General features: G+C 46.1%; 1 protein-coding gene across 1 annotated transcript in view; it reads left to right on the top strand.

Moving 5' to 3' along the window:
- Window positions 1-19,637, top strand: part of cnksr3 (cnksr family member 3) — a 45,955-nt gene that overhangs the window by 6,009 nt on the left and 20,309 nt on the right. The window contains exons 2-7 of the mRNA XM_068721534.1: window positions 9,174-9,337; window positions 13,365-13,567; window positions 14,397-14,484; window positions 18,103-18,144; window positions 19,036-19,155; window positions 19,355-19,414. Coding sequence (XP_068577635.1) covers window positions 9,174-9,337; window positions 13,365-13,567; window positions 14,397-14,484; window positions 18,103-18,144; window positions 19,036-19,155; window positions 19,355-19,414 — 677 coding nt within the window. The remainder of the gene's footprint in view (window positions 1-9,173; window positions 9,338-13,364; window positions 13,568-14,396; window positions 14,485-18,102; window positions 18,145-19,035; window positions 19,156-19,354; window positions 19,415-19,637) is intronic.

Raw genomic sequence — 19,637 nt, forward strand, 5'->3', positions numbered from 1 at the left:
CAGGTAACTTATAAGAAGACAGGTCAGCCGTGACAGATCCACCCTGTTGTGCTTTGTCAAAGTGGACTCTGTCAACCCTCTGAACTTTAAAATCCTCTACGTGTTTGCCGGAGGCTGGAACTTCACAAATCTTATATCGTATCTCAGCTGATCTGGACTCGAGGCTGAAAGTTAGAAAGTTTCAGACGAAACAATTTAGTTCCCTTGATCACAATTCAATAGGTTGTGGGATAGTAAAGCAAAATGTGGGGTTTGGATTTGTTTAAGCAGGGAGTGGTGGCTCCTTGTTTTTAAATACATAATGGAGCTGAGGAAACAATGATAGGAGATTCTGTTGATCCGTCCTTTTTGTTTCCTCTGGTGTAGACACCTGGGAGAAGCCTCTCACCTGCCCTTCCATCTGTTTGTCTGCGGCACCCTTTCCAGTCAACAGCACATTTATCATTTATAGGAACACGACGTCGCTTTCTTGACATGTCACGGCAGTGAGGGAGACCCACAACAGGTGCCGGCAAGAGCACAAACAAACCTCACCTGGAACTGGGCGGTGTGTGTGTTTTTGTGGTGAGAGAGAGACAGAGAGAGAGACAGACAGACAGACAGACAGACAGACAGACAGACAGACAGACAGACAGACAGACAGACAGACAGACAGACAGACAGACAGAGAGAGTTCATGGAGAATCCGTCATTGGTTTTAGAGCATCCAAACCAAATGTAAGGACACATCTTAAAACACCTGAGTCTGCACAGTAACCACGGCACGACCTGCATTGTGTGAATGTGTGTTCTCGGTGGCTGCGTCACAGGCGCCCCGTCCTGCGGGTGACACGCTGTCGTCATCGCTACCTTTCTTTGAAGATGACTCACCCCCCCCCCCCCCCCCCCCCTCGCAGCAGGGAGAACGGGATGAGCTGGCAAAGGCCCGTAGGCCGCATAGTGATGTCTTACGTTGCATAATTCCACTCCTCTCTGTCGTATTATGAGTCATTACGAATTTTCGTGGGAAAGCTGACTTTGTCGATTTGTGTTCAGTGAATGTGCCTTTTTGTGAGGCGTGTGTACTTTATTGTTTTTGTTGGTCTTCTGCTGAGAGGATAGATGAACTAATGAGGCTCTTCCTCCCCTGACCTGGACACAAGCCAGCAATAGATCTTTGGATTGCGGTCACATTCTCCTCTCCTCTTCCTACTCCCCCTCCTCTCCCTCTCTCCACTTCAGCCTCCTACAACTTCCTCAAACCCCCCCCTCTTCCCACTTCCCTCTTCCCTCGTCACTAACTTTATTTACATCTCCAGCCAATGCTTCAGCTCTTTGTTGGCGACAATTGTGACCACTAGAAGAACTTTGCGCTGCCACAGTGAAGCGCTCCTGCTGGCTTTAGCCTGGGTAGAAAGCAGGCAGCGAGCTCAGATCTGCGTGTGGACAGGGACAGCTCCACTGTGCCAGGGTCAGATATGGACCTGCTGTCGGTTGTGATCGACTAAATCCCCTTCTTGACTTGGCAGTGGAACCTTTTTCTTTCTACTTTTTAGTCAGGCTTTTTAAACAACATTCGAGGGGGGGATTTACCCTCTGGGAGATTAATAGCAATTAGCGGGTTCTTATCCAAAGTTGCTTATGGGGATCCCCATTAGGAACTGAGCAAGTATCGCACTCAACCGCATGAGCCACAGGGGCGATATGAAGCTATCTTTAGCTTGCCTCTGTCTGTCCTATCTTTCTGTTTCATAAACGCATTGTCCTACAACATAATAGCACAATGGATGCAAAGTTAAGTTTGGCTCTGGAAGAAAATATGCCCACATGCAGTGTTAGCCTGAGTGCTAGCACACCATTCCCATGGCAAACTAAATGAGTGGGGCACATTTCCTCCCCAAAGTCTTGTTCATCTTAATTGTGGTTTCCATAGGCGGCTATTATGGTGCTGGTAAATTGCTCTGTAATCAGTGTGTAGGGCCACCCTGATCATACACCATACATGCGAAAGGGATGAAAGCACCAAAACCTCAGAGTTCCCTCTGCTTTTTCTTGTTCTAAGACCCGTTTGTGTCTCATTGGCTTTGGATCAACGGTTAGATTTTGATGGGGGATGCCGCCTCTTCAAAGTGGTCATTTTCTGTTTTGGTCTTTCCTTGTCTTTTTCTGTCTCTTGTTCCCCTGCTTTTTGCCTCGTTCCCTCCATCTCCGTCTGTTTGTGAAGAGCGACAGTCTTTAATTATAGTTTTGTCTTTGGGAAATAATGTGTAGGCTGCAGCCGAGTGTCTTAGAAATCCTGTTGACTCATAAACAGCGCAGTCTTGTTATGCAACATCCCATTTCAGTTGTGACTCTCAGGCCACATGGAGTGAGTGTCCTTATTGACGTAACACCTATTGTCATTAAAAACACAAGGCCATTCCAAAAGTGACGGCCTCTATTGCATTGTGCACCTTCAAGACACAAACACTGCGACTATCTTGGGATACATGTCGACAGGGAGAACCACAACAATATGAATGTTGGAGGGGCCGAGGAAAAGACGAGAGATTGTGGTGGGTGGAGTAGCAGGACCAGGACTGAGAGGAGGAGGGAGGATGGGGGGGGGGGGGGTTTGAGTCATGTTTGAGGTCTTTGTTGCTTTCTTTAGTGAGTGTTAATGCTAGTGGTAATGAGCTGCAGTGTGGCCGGGCGTCCGACTGGCTGGAGAGCGATGGGTGTTGTTTTTGTTGGCCTGAGAAGTTGTTGCTCCGATCCCTGCCCCTGTCCCACACTCGAGCAGAAAGATAAGCTGCATGTGAACAGTCGAATACATCATTTGAATATTCCCGCGGAACAGCCGTAGTCAAAGGAGTTAGCTTAGCTTAGCACAAAGACTGGAAACGGAGGGAAACGGCTAGCCTTGCTCTGGAAAATGGAAACAAAACCCTGATGATTTCTGCCATGAAAAAAGATTAAAAAAAATTTAATGAAATGGAAAACCAATCAGACTGGTGAAGTCAGTATCCTGGATAATACTGGAATTTGTTATCCAGGTTTCCCTTTATCAGGATACAAGCTGACCGTTATTGACATTTTATACATGTGCTGCTTACCAACCCAAGAATCCTCAATTTTAAGGGAAAAAGTTAAACTTCACTAGAACCTGATGATGTTACAGGTTGTAAACTCAGTAACCCAGACAACCAGTTTTTCAGTTGTTTTTTTAACGCCCTTAGCTGTTTCGGTTGATACAGGTTTGCAAAGACAGTCACTGCCTGCAGCAGTCTGTTCGATCTCTTTCTCAAGTGTTTGTCTCACTCCATCACTCGATCCTCTTATCTGTTTATGACCAGAACTCATCATGTATCGGGTCATACGACATCCAATGTACCTCATACCCTCCTGCGCTGCTCTGCTTTGCTCTGCTTTACCTCCAGATGTCATCTCTTCTCTCTCTCCAGTCAATATTAACCAAGCTGTCCTCCCCCCTCATAACCTGCTTAAAACTTAAAACTCTGACAGGTCACCAGCAATGTGACTGGGGCCGTGTGCCGTTGGAGTTGAGGATTGACTGAGCCCAGGGGCTAGTGCTCAGAGTAGACAGCCCCGCCAACTTTGACCCCCTTTCTCTCATCAGTCATCGTCCATCACCCTGTAAGAGACAGAGCTGCTTTTGTCTGCCCGTGCAGCGACTAACCTCAGCTGCTTCTTCTCACTTAGCGAGCTCGCTCTGGACATGTCACAGCCATTTTGTAGTTGTCTGTTTTTAAGATTAGGGGTACATGAAGTGAAACACCCTTTTGTTAGCCGGAGGAAGCGATGGTAAGATTAAAACACGGGTCGCACAGGTTCATAGCCTAGTTAAACTGTCAGATATTCATTCTCTGTGTTTCAGCTGCTGCAGGAATATCTTGGAACGAACAGCCAGTATCTGGAAACATGAATAACGCTCATCTTTGTCAGGGAAACAACTTATTCGAAGCAACCATAAAACAAGATGATTAGCCTCTGAACGGACTTTAGTGACGAGTCTCCTAGAAAGCTGTGACATTCTACGACACTGCTCTCAGATGAGGACACAACATGCTCGATGGAGAGATGTAGAGCACCATTGTGTAACTCCTATTCCCAGCTCCCATTCGAAGGGCCTGTGTGTGTGTGTGTGTGTGTGTGTGTGTGTGTGTGTGTGTGTGTGTGTGTGTGTGTGTGTGTGTGTGTGTGTGTGTGTGTGTGTGTGTGTGTGTGTGTGTGTGTGTGTGGACAGGCTTTGTTGTCCTGTGAAGTCATGCATTAGGGGATAGCTTAGCAGTCGCCGAGAGGAGCTCTTTCTTTCTTTCTAATTACAGCACGGCCTGGTCCGGCCAGAGACCATTGTGCCAGGGTGCTGTGAATTCCCACAATGGAGCTGCTCAGCGGAGAACAATGAGTCAAATTCCTGACCGTTCCCAGCAGGTTCAGAGGCCGTGCTGACGAATAAAGACGGCAGCGTTACAGTGGCTTTGCTATTCTACACCCAGTGGGGATATTGGTTTGTGTTTGTGCGTGCGTATTTGTGTGTGTGTGTGTGTGTGTTCCTGTTTGTTTGTGTGTGTGTTACAGGGTGGCTACGTCTCCCACTGGGAGCACAGGGAGGGGTTGAAGGATGGGGGAGGTGAAGAGGAGGGCGCTTGTTTCGCTCTTTCTGTCGGAGGTGAAAGACTGTTCGCTCCTTTCTGCTGTAATCAAACCCCTGAGAACCAAAAGTTGGCAACTAAAAGCTGCATTGAAAGCATTGTTGATCAAAATTGATCATAGATCAGACGGAACACTGGACTCCTGTAAGACTACATGTACAAACCCGTTCTGATGACTCTTTTATGAAACACAGTGGGTCCTTCGCTCTCATGTATTTGGCCACATTAAACACAATCTGCTGTCTTTGTGCTTCTGTGCAGATGGCAAATGTCGAGATTGTGACCAGAATAGCCCAGCCATTTGCAAGCGGAAGGGTTCTGTTGTTTACATTGCCAGAAATGTGTGCTTACACAGCCTTTAAGTAGGCTGCAGAGCTCCAAGGCCTCCAACAAGGTCTGGTTGCACTTGTTGCATCCAGACTGCAGTTTCTGGGGTTCTTGCTTTCCCAGCTGCTCAGAAGTGTGTGTGTGTGTGTGTGTGTGTGTGTGTGTGTGTGTGTGTGTGTGTGTGTGTGTGTGTGTGTGTGTGTGTGTGTGTGTGTGTGTGTGTGTGTGTGTGTGTGTGTGTGTGTGTGTGTGTGTTCGTACGAGTATCCATTTATACCCTGAAACTGTTGCGTTGATAACCTGTTCTTCTCATAATCACTGTTTACTGAATGGGAGCTGGTGGGTGGTAAGAAAGACCCCACAGTGAACAGCAGGTGCCCCACTGAGACAAACATACTGGCATCTGCCAGTCACCTCCCTTTCTCTGTTTATCGCCCACAGATTTCGTTCCGATGCCCCCTTGTTCCTCATGCAGGGAAGGTCTTTTTTTAACCATTTGTGAAACTAGTACTATAATCCATTTGATTGCGTTAACTTATAACAGGTTGTCATGTACAACGTTACTGTCGGACCATTTTTAATAGAATTTGTATTTAGAGTGTAGTCGGAAAAATTCCATCATAGTTGGTGATGTCTTCAAATTGCACTTTTCTGTCCGACTAACAGTCCTTCATCCGAAGGTATTTGATTTTCAATAATATAAACTGGACAATTCTCTCATTGGAGAAGCTGGAGTAAGATATACAGTCATGCTTCACCATTTGTGCATGACAAATTACTTCATTCATTAATTGAAAATGTTTTGGGATACATTTTCTCTCAATTGTTAATACATTTCCTTATTGTTTTGACTCTTATCTGGATCCAGATAAGGATTTCATTTTCTATTGTTAAACGAATAAAGTCCATTATGAGGATTTTGCAGCCTTTGAGTACCTCCTAGTTTGCTATCTGTCTTCTCTTTTGCAATTTACAAAATACCGCCCTAAAATCATTCAAGAAGCTGACGGCTCAAACTTAAGTTGTTTCTTCAGTGGGATAATTGGATTATTGTTTATTGCAATTCATGTGTAGTATTGTTAGTAAAATGAAAGTATTGTTAGTAAAACAGCAGTTTGAATCCTCTCATTCAACTTCACAGTGACGTTTTTTTTGGGAGGGGGGGTGTATTTGTCCAGTTTTTTGGCAATGCGGGTGAATTTGACATTGACGCTGTGTGTCTGTGTCTCTGCTACGCAGTCACACCACACCCACTTGCTCTGGTTTGAGGAAATTTGCCAAGTGGTTCACAGAGGCCATAAAACTCCTCAAAAAACGTTTCATCCTGCGCAGGCTTTTGAAAAGCATTCACACAGTCCTCCCTGTGTGTGTGTGTGTGTGTGTGTGTGTGTGTGTGTGTGTGTGTGTGTGTGTGTGTGTGTGTGTGTGTGTGTGTGTGTGTGTGTGTGTGTGTGTGTGTGTGCGTGTGTGTGTACCCCCTCCTTTGCTCAATTCACAAGGACGTGACACTCTATCTCCTTTACTGGTTACGCTACCTTTTAATGAAAATTGATAGTTTCACACACACACACACCCCGGCTGCCATTGATCCGGGCCTAATAAATGTTTTATAAGCCCCACTGTAAGGACACCCCTCTTTTATTCAGAAGGTGTCAATGGTTGAGTCCATAGGGAAAGATTGCTGTGCTACCTTCTTCTTACGGCCCCTGAATTCAGTGGGGGAGTAATACATTCTCTCTGCGGTGCATAATTATCCCGATCCTCAATCACTGGTCTAGGTCTCATTCACTAATGCACGTAAACACACTTACAATTGTTCCAATTCAAAGCTAATGCAGATCAGTTTGGACCCTCGAGTGACCTGGAATTTCTAAACTCTCTGAAGTCAGACGTCTAGGATCAGGCAAAGGAAGTGTGGGAGGAAAACGCTTGCCAATGACAGAATGAATGAACGTGAAAGAGGAAAGGATGGGCCGTTCATCAATTAGCGGGTGCAGATTCTTTCATCCCACAGTTTCTTTCCAGACTGTTTTCACATATCTAGTCCGTCTGGGTGATATTGTGTTGTTCTGGTTGGTGAGGAGAGCGGCGCCCTTTCACAGGATACGCCTCTTTAACACAGCAGAGAAGAGAAACACCCCCCCCCCCCCCCCCCCCCCCCCTCCCTCTGGATCCAAGTCTTTATTTTTATCTGATGGCATTAAGCGACTGGCCCAGTGCTTGTGTTGGTGCTGTTGTGGGTTCAGTCCTTTTAAGTCTTAGTGTGGGAAGACGATCCCCTTGCTGTTGGCCAGTCAGGGGTTAAGCTTAAAATGCTCTGAAGCCTCTCTTCTGAATTAGCATGCCATGGAATGAGAAAAATCCAACGAGCCTAACTGGACTTGACTCGTGGAGGCTAATGGTTAACAAGCCATGATGGAATTTCCCCTTTGATTCAGTGGAGGTGACCTGAGCTCTCGCAGATCTTTTTTTTTTTTTAGGATCAAAAATGTTGTCACAAGGGGAACTTTGATGCCGTAATGGAATTTTAATGGCCTTGAAGGGAGACCTATGTATGTAGTGTGAGCCCAATGCAGCGTGTTCTGATGTGTGGTGTTACTGTGAGGTCAGTTTATACACACAAAAAAAAATGTATCTCAAAGGTGCTGCAGTACCGGAATGTTGAGGAATCACAAAGCAACGAACTCGGCTCCTATTCTTTATTTCCTTAGCTTTGTTACTAGTGAGAAGAGAACAAAGACATGCAGAAAAAAAAAGCAGAAATTTCTAATATGACTTTGGCAGAAGATATTGAGTTCATCACTCAGAAGCTGGCTGAGAAAATATGTTTCCAGAGCCAATTTGCCAATTTGTATTTTTTCTCTGCTTCTGTTGTCAGCGGAACAAAACAAAATATTAATCACTGCAGAATATAGGTATGGGCTGTACTGTTAAAACCTTTATATCAGTGAAAAACACTGTTATTTTTAGGTTATGCGTGTAACATGTTGAAGCAGTGTGTGTATACTCTGGTGCTCTGATACATGCAATGTAATATCTTGTGCAGTCAGCATTTGACTACCATGAATACACACACACACACACACACACACACACACACACACACGCAGATTATCACCTTCTTTGCATACTCTCTGTAACACATGTAGAGACCGAGTGTCACAGAGGCGTGAAGATATGAGGTGCCATTCACAAATTTGTCTCAGTGACCACAGAACACACCCAGCGAGTCTTTAATTTAACTACATGCTCTACATCCCACATGGAAGCTCTTAAGTTACATGTTCCTGAAAAAAGCAGCGCTTTCTGTGACTTGAAAATCAAACTGAAAATAGATCAGCCAAACCCTGTCATGCACTGAAGAATATTATTTGTGAAAGTGTGTGTGTGTGTGTGTGTGTGTGTGTGTGTGTGTGTGTGTGTGTGTGTGTGTGTGTGTGTGTGTGTGTGTGTGTGTGTGTGTGTGTGTGTGTGTGTGTGTGTACGGTCAGAGTGAGTGTGTCTTTCAGAAAAGCAGGGCACAGGGCCATGTATCTGCAGCTGCCCCCTCTCTGTGCGCTCTTTGATGGGGAGAAAGATGGCGTTGACTTCTACACCCACAGCTAGACACACACACACACACACACACACACCAGTTTATGAGTACAGTACAGGCTATATTCACGGGAGTCACATCCTTGTATGTTCCATGACCAAAGCAGTTGGAAGTGTAACGCTCATTTGTTGTTGGTGCTCCAAATAGTAGCAAGGGGACGCCCCTGACACGGGCACAGTTTGAAATGCCCACACCCACGTATACACTCTCACACACACACACACACACACACACACACACACACACACACACACACACACACACACACCCATATGCTCACAAATATAGCCATCCATTGTTTAACCAGCCCAACAGACTAAAAGGTCTCAACCGTTACTCTGTTTGTGGTGTGTTTGTCTATCAAAGATAGCAGTCCCACCTGTTCCCTGTGTGCACTGTACCTACACACACGCACACACACACGCACACACTATTTGGACACTAGCTGAACTACTCTGTCATTCTTATTAGCTGAAGTCTATTTTTGTATTTGAATTGGGGCAAAGAGCTCTTTGCAAATGACAGTTGCAGCGAACCTTTCTAAAAGAGCAGACCGCTCTGTATTTTTCAATGCATGTCTAATTAATCCTTCTTATTTTTCCATCACGTTTGTCCAGGTTTGGACGACAGCCTGCAGCAGTATGTGAGCAACTTTGAGCGGGAGAAGATCAGCGGGGAGCAGCTGCTGAAGATCACGCATCAAGACCTGGAGGAGCTCGGCGTGGCCAGGATTGGACACCAGGAACTGGTGCTGGAGGCCGTCGATCTGCTCTGCGCTCTGGTCAGTATAGACCTCTGCTGTGCGTGTGTGTGTGTGTGTGTGTGTGTGTGTGTGTGTGTGTGTGTGTGTGTGTGTGTGTGTGGCTAATGTGACGTGTATCCAGAATACAGTAGCAGGGATATCACAGGTAAAAGCATAATCGTGGGACGGGACTGTATCTTCTGGAAGGCAGAGGGCTCTCTTTCGGTCGCTGTCCCTTCCCCTCGTTCTCAATGTCCGCACTCACTTTAAAAAAAAGAAAAAACCCAGCATATAGTTTCTGGTTCGGCAGCTAAAGGAACCAGCGGTGCAGAAAGGCTCATAATTTCCCACACAGCTCAGCAGGGTGTGGAGGCACCACAACACACGAAGCAGCCCGAGGACATGGTGTGGGGGGGGGGGGGGCAGCAGTGTCACTCAAGAAGAGGAGAGACCGGGTCAAAGTGGCCCTGGGCTCGATTTTGGCCGTTTGAAACTGTGTGAGGTTATAGAGGCAGTTGATGGTAATTGTGTCGCAGTGAGTGACAGTTTGATAAGTTTCATAGATAAGAACCATCCACCTACTTGCCCTCACACAGACAAAGTCTCCTTCACACACTAAATACATAAAAAAAAGGCAAAGGTGTATTTGCTTTTTGGTCTCGTCAGACAGGTCGTTCTTACTACCTGAGCCGTCTTTCTTATAGATCCCCCGTTTGGCTCTTATTAGTCACTCTGGGAGCGAAGCAGCTGACGCTTTTTGTCCGTCATCAGAGCTCCCAGAAGAACTGCCAACAAAAATATGTCTGCCTTCAACTAGTGAGCATGAGAAGAGTGCTGAAAACCGTCCATGCTCCAACTGAAGGAGAAACGGCTTTTCCAGCAGATGGGATCGATTTGGAGTTTTATCACTTCCTGTGCCATAAAAGCCCCAGATTGTGGTCCCTGCGTTTTGATCAGTGTCAGCGTTTCTGCCTTTACGCTCTCTCAAAAAATGCTTTACATTAATCGTTTGGGGCATGGGTGTTTTTATACCGAAGAAACTTGGAGATTCTCTCTCTCTCCTACATGAGGCTGCATCTTGCATTGGCGCTGATGTGAAAGCTGTAGGATCCCCCAGATTTGGATCAAAACCCATGAACCCAGAAAACCCGACCCGTGCTATACCTGTTAACAGAATCTCCTCTACCTGTGGTTACTGGAAGCGCACACCTGGAAGCACTTGGCACATACATGGGTGCCTTTTTTTTTTCTTTTTTTTTTCGTTCTGTTAGATTTACTCATCACAGAATATGTACCATATGGTACATCCGGTGGTCCACAACCTCTTTTACCATCACGGTAATCAGGCCCAGATTTTAGTTCACCCCTAGAACCTTGACATCATGGCAATGAAATCTCAAATCATTTCCCTCTTGAGCGGCTTCATAAATTTGGCCTCCAAAGTGCTTCCTCAGCATGGTTTTGTTATTTTAAGTAAACCCCCCTTTCCTTACAAGTGAACCTTAGTCTCCCCTTTAAAATGTACTGTTAGTTTGTAATACGGTGTCTGTGTGTGTTTGTATGCACTTGATAGTGTTCTGCGATTCAACTTAAGGCCAGTATGCTGGACTCTCAGCAGCCTTTCACCTCCCACTGAAGCGGTCCGGCTAAATGTTTTTTGTCCTTTAGGGGTTTCCTTATTAAGAAGGAGGCCTTGGCCTTCCACAGGCCCCCGTGGGAGGAAGTGAGGCCCCCGATTCAATTAGCTTTAACTGAGGCAAGGTCACTGCTACCAACAGGAACACAGGCCGCCATCACCCGACACCCCCACAAGCTCTCACACTCCTCCCCCCCTTCTCTCTTTTTGTTGACTGTCAGGTCAGACTCCTCCTGTCGCTGCAGTCACATTCGTCTTTTGTGACACTTTGCTACTCGGCTTTGCCCTTGAATTTTAAACATTTAAGCATGTGCACACATTGTAAAGATTTTAACCTTTTCTATATCAGGGACCTGAGCTGTCCTGTTAGCAGTTTCAACCCTATATCACGATGACCAATGGCCTAACACACTAGCCCCACAGCCCTGAAGGAAACATCTATACCCCATGCTTCTCTTCTATCCAAAAGCTATGGAGAACAAACCGCTGTCTGGGGACAAAGAGAGAACATTTCAATTAATTGTACTGGACTTCTCTGAGCCATGATGTCTTTTGCAGAGGCAGTGTTGAAACCCAACACTTCTTCATTTGTTCCCAGCGACCCACACAAAGACCTGCTGCTCCACACGATATTCACACACACACACACACACACACACACACACACACACACACACACACACACACACACACACACACACACACACATTAACAGTCTCCAGCAGCCATTGAACATGCAATATATGACAGATCATCTGGCTCCGTGAGCCACAGAGCTGCTCTAAATGTATTTTACCGATGCCTAGGGGGTGATCTGTCCCGACTTGTAATATAACGCTTAACCTTAGATGGCACATTGTAGCAACAGACACACACACACACACACACATGCACAAACTCTCTTTCTATGGTATATACATTTGTCTCTTTTATAGTCGAGTCAGATCCATGTGATGCCTGTGGCGTGGGCAGGAAGTGCTGTGTTGTGATAGCCGTTCTACGTTTCTCCAGAGGACACTTATACAAGTATATAGTCCCAACTAGAACCTACACAAAAACAGCCTCGGCCATCTTGATTCTAGATTAACTGAATGTCTATTAAAAAAAAAAAAAGCTCTGAAAGAACGAAAAATTTGCTGTTTTGAGAATGAAAAATTGCATTTGACTGGAACCTCATATTTAAACCTCATATGAAGCTCGCTGGACATCTGTGGGCCAGTTAGAACCGCTGTGACTGTGTGATTAGCCCGCTGATGAAAAAGCCAGGGGAGACGTTTGATCTGGAAAACACTCGCACTGCCTCTGTGCCACGGTTCCACTTCTACTGTGTGGAGAACTCAACCATCACATGGTTTATTTTCTTTCTTTTTTCCCCCGTATATATTCCCTGAGAATGTTTGCTTATCTTAAATTATGTTTTTAACAATCCATTTCATGTCAAGTGTGCCACGAGGAAGGCAGCCTACAGCTACTGTTTGACTGGTCCAGTTATTCCGGGGATTCCTTGAGCACTGACTGAGTGGATTTGTATATTTTTTTTGAGCTCATGTTGGATAGAGGCAGTGGCAAAAAAAAAAAAAAAAAGTCCACACTAAGCACTTGCAGATCTCCTTCCCTGTTTCCCAGACACGTGTTGTTTTACTCCTTGCTAAGCGTATTTGGCTCCTGGCACATCACACACACACGGCAGCGTTGCTGGCAGCGATGCAACTCCATGTAAGCTGATATTTACCAGGACAGCAGCCAGGCTGCCCTTACTTTGCTTACCTTTTTAACCAACACATTAGTCCCAAACCCATTTATTCAGTCAAAACATTGCAAACACTTTAAAACAAGCGCTTTCAAATATTTGACAAGTGCTAATGCTCAGACACACACACACTTTACTAATACTATGCACATTGTAACAGGGCAGTAGCTGAGCTGCTACGTAGCTGGGTCGGTGGTGCGCTCAGTGACCCTTGCAGACACGGAGCTCTGCTGCTTTGTGCGTCTGAATAATCTATAAATTGGAGGAATGCAGAAGCAGGAAACAGCCAAAGGCTTAAGAATGCAAACTTTGCCCCGCTTGGTAGGAATCAGGTGATTGCATGTGTGCACACACTCCCTGCACGCCCCACAACAACCCTGGAGACTGGAGGGGGGGGGGATTTCATGCCAGAGCTGTTCTCACAGACAAGTGCACTTCAATCATATATGTCAAAGAAGTGATTATAGCTCTGCATTGTACAGGAAACGACACGTCTTCCTGGGAATAGGACTCCACCGTTGTCAAATAAATCAAGTACCTCCCAGGTCTAGACTGTGTAGAGGGGTTGTTTGCTTTGATCCGGAGTTTAATTGGAAATGGATATAATTTCGGCTTCAATCATGAGTGCGTGCTTATTCCACTGTAGTTTGTTAAAATGGTGTATTGACTTCCCGTTTCAGAACTATGGGGTAGAGACGGACAACTTGAAGAATCTGGTTGTGAGGATGAGAGCCGCCACCAACAGTCTACACATGGCCACGTCTGACCGCAGGAAAAGCCCCGTGTATGACGGCAGCATGTCACGCAAGCCGCCCAACGACTTCCTCACCTCTGTGGTCGAGCTGATCGGCGCTGCAAAGAGCCTCCTGGCTTGGCTCGACAGGTAACGACATTTCTTTTTGTAGCCACCACCTGCTTGCGCAGTGTCAGATCAGATATCAGGAGGGCTGCCGTACAACTACTACGAGGAGATGCAGGCATTACTTTTGGCACAAAAAGGACAAAAATTTAGCAACAGCCATTGCGCATATCCATGCAGTTGGCCAAGTTAACACTACACACAGCTGTAAAGCAGAAATGCAACCCCCCTGTGAGCTTTAAGTACGGAGCTGGCAGGGTCCTCTGTGCTCTCCTGGCGACCTGCTCCACATCACACCATAAAAGCAGAGCATGCTAAGCAGGACGCCAGGATTAAGTTGCTGAAACAAAGCTTCTGTTTTTTTTGTGGCGTGCTCGGCTAAAGAAGGTAAGATGAGGTCGTGATTTAAATGGTAGTTGCGATGTTTAGATGAGAGCAATGTGTTTTTAAAAGTGCCGTGCTAAAAGTTACATCTGTGTCGTTCACATTTATACATGTTTTATACTTGAAGGACTGCGTTGAGGGTTGGGTCCCGATGTGATGGTCGCTATTTCGGAGTTCATACGCATATGTTTTAGATGGAGTTAATGGGAAAGAGATACCACCGCGTCTGTGGCAATTCACCTAAGCCCAGCAGTCAGAGCAAGGTTCACTGAGTCTATAAATTCATGGATGAGCTCGTACAGGTGTGCGTATTAAAGTAACCAGTGAGTGTTGCGATAAGCATCAAACATTGGTGTCAGATGCTCTGGTTTTTAAAACGATTCGGCCATGTGAATATAACTCTCAACCCAACTCTGCAGTCCATCGCTGGCTCCTAATGTTCTCCTTTATGCTCTTTGTCTGCTTGCAGGACGCCTCTTACAGGGATCAGTGACTTCACAGCCACCAAGAACAAGATCATTCAGCTGTGCCTGGAGCTCACCACCACAGTTCAACAGGTCTGCACGCTTGTTAGCTCAACAGCACACTAGCTAGCTAGCCCCTGGGAAACACACACGCACACAATAGGTTTTTTCCACCGAGCACATACCGGCCCAGGGGCACAGACGTGCAAGATAAAGTGTTGGAGAAGAGAGAGTTATGGGAAATGTGGTCTGGCAGCCATGACACAAGCCTGAAGCCAGCAGTCTGAGCACATTATTGCAAATGCTGATGTTTTTCTTGGGCTCTTTTCCGCCTCACGCTGCCTAATGAGGAGACCCCCTTTAGTGCGGGGACGTTTAATGGTAACCGTCGCTTTTGTGTTTCCAGTTTCATAAAAACCACTGGCGCTCTTTTAAAAGGCGGCCGCCAACATTCCCCAGGCTGCCGTACACTTTCAGCCATGTGGTTCCTGTTTCTGCTCCTCCAAGACGCTCGCAGTGGGAGACCAAATCGTCTGAAAGCGCTTCCTGTGTGTTTAATGCAGGGATGAGGAGCTGCTCCATCTGAGCATACGTCCAATACGATTCACAACTGTCTGCTTAGAATTGCTCTAGCATTGCGTCACGATGCAATTGGGTGTCGACTTCTGTCATTTTTCATGCAACCAGAAGTGGTCGTATGTCTTAAACAAAGGGAGCTGGTGAGTGGCCTTTTCTTCCGGATCAAAGACGTTAGCTTGTATGTGCAATTTGTTCTCCCTAAAGGGTTTGCCTTAAAGCAAAGCCCGCTAAGCAACTCATTTTACGCGGCCAGCGAAAGTGGCTGCAGAGACTGCAGGTGTCATTTTTTTAGGGGGTTATTGCATCAAAATAAATTCCTTTCCCAGAGTGCCTATTTCCTCGCCACAGTCTGGGATTTCAGCGCCTCTGGTGATTTACTGTGGGTGCCTCGGTCATGGTCTTCCAGGGGAAGTGGGGGGGTATACGTTTCCCACACTGCCACGGGTAGTGGAGAGGCTACGGTGTAGAATAAACTCCTGATAGGTGCTGAAAGAGTCTTGTAAGACTGGAGGGATTAGTTTCCTCCAACAACTGGAGGAGAGATGCAGTTTGGTCCTCCGTTCGTAGCTTCGTGTGCAACTGCAGAAACGCCGATGAGGAGGCTTATGTCATCACATCATTTAAGTGTCTAACCTGACACGGAGTTAGCAGACTCTTGGCTTCCTTTCTCATTTCTTTAGACCGTTTAGTCTCCCTTGATAAAATAGGTTTGCGCAGGAGACTGCCGCAGTGATTAATTTTATGATGAGGAAGGACGGCGTGAGGTTCGCCCAGCTCCTTCATGAACTTCAGCCAAGAATTAGGGCCTTTCAGGTCAACACAATTTATGTGTTCTGCCTGAATGAAGCCTGTGTGTACACACACAATGGGACGCGTCCATAAAGCTGTGAACGCATCAGCCATCTTGGCTGACCCGTCAGAGTGGAGGTCATTCTCTTTCAACGAACACATTTTTATATCGATCCCCCGTGTCTTTTATCAGCGCCTCCCACTCCTGAATTGTTGGCTCAGATATGAAGTTTATATCTCTCTCCTCTAGTTAAAAAAACTAAACAAAGTTTCCATCATATAGGCCAAACGCTGAACTTTAACAAATGTATCCATCATATGTTGATACATTTTGAATAACAGGATGTCACAAGGTCTTTATTTCTCTTCAGTGTAAAGGCAGCTACACTGCAGGTTCCCGCACTGAGCCAGCACTCTCTCTCTCTCTCTCTCTCTCTCTCTCTCTCTCTCTCTCTCTCTCTCTCTCTCTCTCTCTCTCTGTCTCTGTCTCTCTCTCTCTCTCTCTCTCTCTCTCTCTCTCTCTCTCTCTCGACCACTTCATTGCTCGACCATGCAAATCCGCTCTGGTGGCAGATCAAAGGCCCAGAGAGCAGCACACAGAGAGTCATCTGATCCACACCGGCTGTGGGATCAAGTCCATAACGTGAGGGATCAGTACACCCAGGGAATTGTCCCTCAGCACTTAGTTACTATCTGGATCCTTTGACAAAGGGATTCATCGGGATATCACGAACAGACCTTAGAGGGATCATCTGCGATATTGTCTTCACATGATTCGATGGTTTCTGCGAGACGAGAGAAATGTTCCGTAAACGTTAAAACTTGATGGGAGGTATGCCAAGTACCCATGTCTGCAGCACACACACACACACACCGGTACCGCTTTGTTTCGCGACCTCTAAACATCGCAATATGTATTTTTAGCTCATCCCTCTTGGCTCGGTCAACAGTGCAGTCATCCAAACATGGGCCAGTCTCTAAAAGAAATATGCAGTCGCATGTTTACACTAGCAAAGCCAAATTCTTTCTGAAACCACCATATGTTCTTGGCTGACTTTAAAAAATGTACTGTAGGGAAACATGAGTTTGGGACCAATATATGTCAAATGAATTGAAATGATTGTGTTTTTCCTACATAATGTTTATATTGGCCCAAGTAGGGGAAATGTGGTAAAGTCACGTGTATATTACTTTACCAAAAGAGATTAATCCTTCAAACAGGCACTCAAACGCTGATCAAAAATCATATTTTGGGAGCCTGGGATGTACTCTGCTTTGATGCGAGGCCATCGCTGTCGGCCACAGACAGTCACTCAAATCCTTTCAAGGCAAACGAACTAACAATATGACAAGCCAAGTACATTTTGAAAACAGACGCCCCCCCCCCTTTAGCCCAGTGGAATGTGCAAGCTATGGAAATATGGAAAAACTTGCTCGACCCCCATTCGCTGCCAGCACAATGGATGCACAACGAGCAACAGAGCCGGCTTTGTGCGCGGCACATGTCTGTGCATGTCACTAATACCGTGAGGGCCACAACACCAACATCCCTTTTATTTTGCATCGACGGAGGCTTGTGGCTTGCGAGGCCTCCGGAGATAGAAGAGACTTGTTGAAGTAGATTTTCTGTGCGTTCTAGTTATGACAGAAGCATTTTACCTGTGTTGTGATGGATGGATGGCCTCCCGTTGGGCATTTTTCCAGCACAGAGCTAATTTCAGGGACTTCCGCACCGTGAACCAGGGGCCCTTTCACCACCAACAACACAGTTGTCAGGGGAGGCTGTTGCCTCAGCTGTGGTCAGTCCAGCTGCAGTATGTGAGTGCCGTGTCGGGACACTTAAGACGGGACGTCTCCCAGCTGACTTTGCTGATTTTTTTTTTTTTATTGTTGGATCGTTCCCCCAAACAACCGTGATCACAGCTACTGTATCTCATTGGACTTCCTGAAACCTCTGCCTCCAGTAGCCCACCCACTTCCAACTGTGGAAAGCACTTTGGATGAGGGCTTTCAACACCATTACATGTTTTCTCCAATTGTTTTTTCACCATATCATCGGCACATTGTTACTCTATGAGTATTGGTATGGTATATTCACGTTTCAATGTATTTTACTGAACCACATGGGGCATTATGCAATTATAGCCTCCCCCAGACTTGAGGCAGAGAGGTAGTTTGAATCTTAAAAGCTGTTTATTTGAGGCTGTTCTACATTTTTCTCAGTTCTATATCAGGAATGCTGATTATATCGTATTTACCCGACCCCTATACTTTTTGTCTTCCTCTTCCCTGTTGTTTACTGCTCACCAGCTTAATCTGTCATCACTGTCCTCTGTGTAACAGGACTGCAGTGTTTACGAGATGGAAGAGAAGATCCTGGAAGTTGTAAGTATACCGTATCTCTTCTCTTCGATTCTGCTAATGTAAACTATACGAAACACTAAAGTTCCTAGGTCTGGTAGATCGTTCGGGTAAATGTCTTTTTTTACATGTGTGACATGCTCTCGGTAGCGAGGTCCTTTTTCTGAGTGAATAGAGCAGACGGGTCTATGGGATTGCCAACAGAGGAGGCGGCTCTAATACGCCCCGGCCATCAATCAGTGTTTCCTGTTCCTGACGCTCTCCAGACCCCTCGGGCTAATACTGGGCTTCCTCTAGCACTCTGTCTCTCTCTCTCTGCCTCTCAGACAACCCAAGTGAAGTCCACATTAGAGCCGAGTCCTCTCCTTGTGTCATGCTCGCCTCCTCTACATAAAGTGTACGCCATGTGTTCAAAACAAAACGCGTGTGCCTGAGAAGAGACGTCACAGAAAGGACCCCCCTCTCTAATGATGACAAATGACAGTTTTTGTCCTGAAACGAGCAAGCAACTGCACAGACGGAAGGGTGTGATGTGCAGAGGACTGATCTGCGTGTGTGCGTGTGTGCGTGTGTGCGTGTGCGTGTGTGCGTGTGTGCGTGTGTGTGTGTGTGTGTGTGTGTGTGTGTGTGTGTGTGCGCGCACTGGAACGTCCAGTTAATAGCACACTAATGGTCCCAATTTAAGCCCATTAAGCCTTGCACTAAACATGAATATACACCCAGAGGGAGTAAGTCAACAAACTAATGAAGGAGGAGGTCTTCGTATTGCAACCTGTACAACACGCAGTGGTTATCAGAGGCACAATTCACTATTAGAGTATTTAGCGCGGCGCTTAGAATCACAGCGAGAAGTAGAGTGTTGCGCTTCTCATTTTATTTAATCGATGAACTTTCTTTTGCCTTTTTCCTCTGCAGTCTAAGATTTTGAACAGCATCTGTGACCAGACCGTGAGAACCACCTCTGACCCCCTGATGAGCCAGTCGGCCTGCTTGGATGAGGTCCAGCTGACCGATATCAAGCCGGGAGAGGGTCTGGTAAGGAATGCTGCTTTTTCTTTTTTTCTTCCCCTTCCTCTTTTTTTTTTTTTTTTTAAAACCCTAGGTCTCTTCTGGGTTTGCAGGCCAGGAATGCATGCGATGTGTGTCAAATTGTCAACCTCACATCGCCGTCATACGTGTCTCTCCCTATGGGAGTATTGTATTTTTACTGAAACTGGTCTGTTTTTTGCCCTAGGGGATGTACATCAAGTCTACCTACGATGGATTACATGTCATCACGGGAACCACAGAACATGTAAGTATGACCGTATGCTGACCACAAGAACACATTTAGCCCCTTTTCAATACTGGAATTATTTTAAACCGTGAGACGACGGTGAGAGAGACTGGTTGTAGACCAGAATGAGGCAGTTAGTCATTTGCATTGCTGCCCGTATGTCGTATGTCTGTTTCCACTCTTTACTATTCCATTTTTTGTTAAAAAACAAATGCCTCCCCCTCTTTCTCATCTTCCTCTT

Source organism: Cebidichthys violaceus, unplaced genomic scaffold (genome assembly GCF_023349555.1).
Source record: "Cebidichthys violaceus isolate CVI_PGR_0920_01 unplaced genomic scaffold, fCebVio1.0.p SCAF_28, whole genome shotgun sequence".
NCBI classification, from domain to species: domain Eukaryota; kingdom Metazoa; phylum Chordata; class Actinopteri; order Perciformes; family Stichaeidae; genus Cebidichthys; species Cebidichthys violaceus.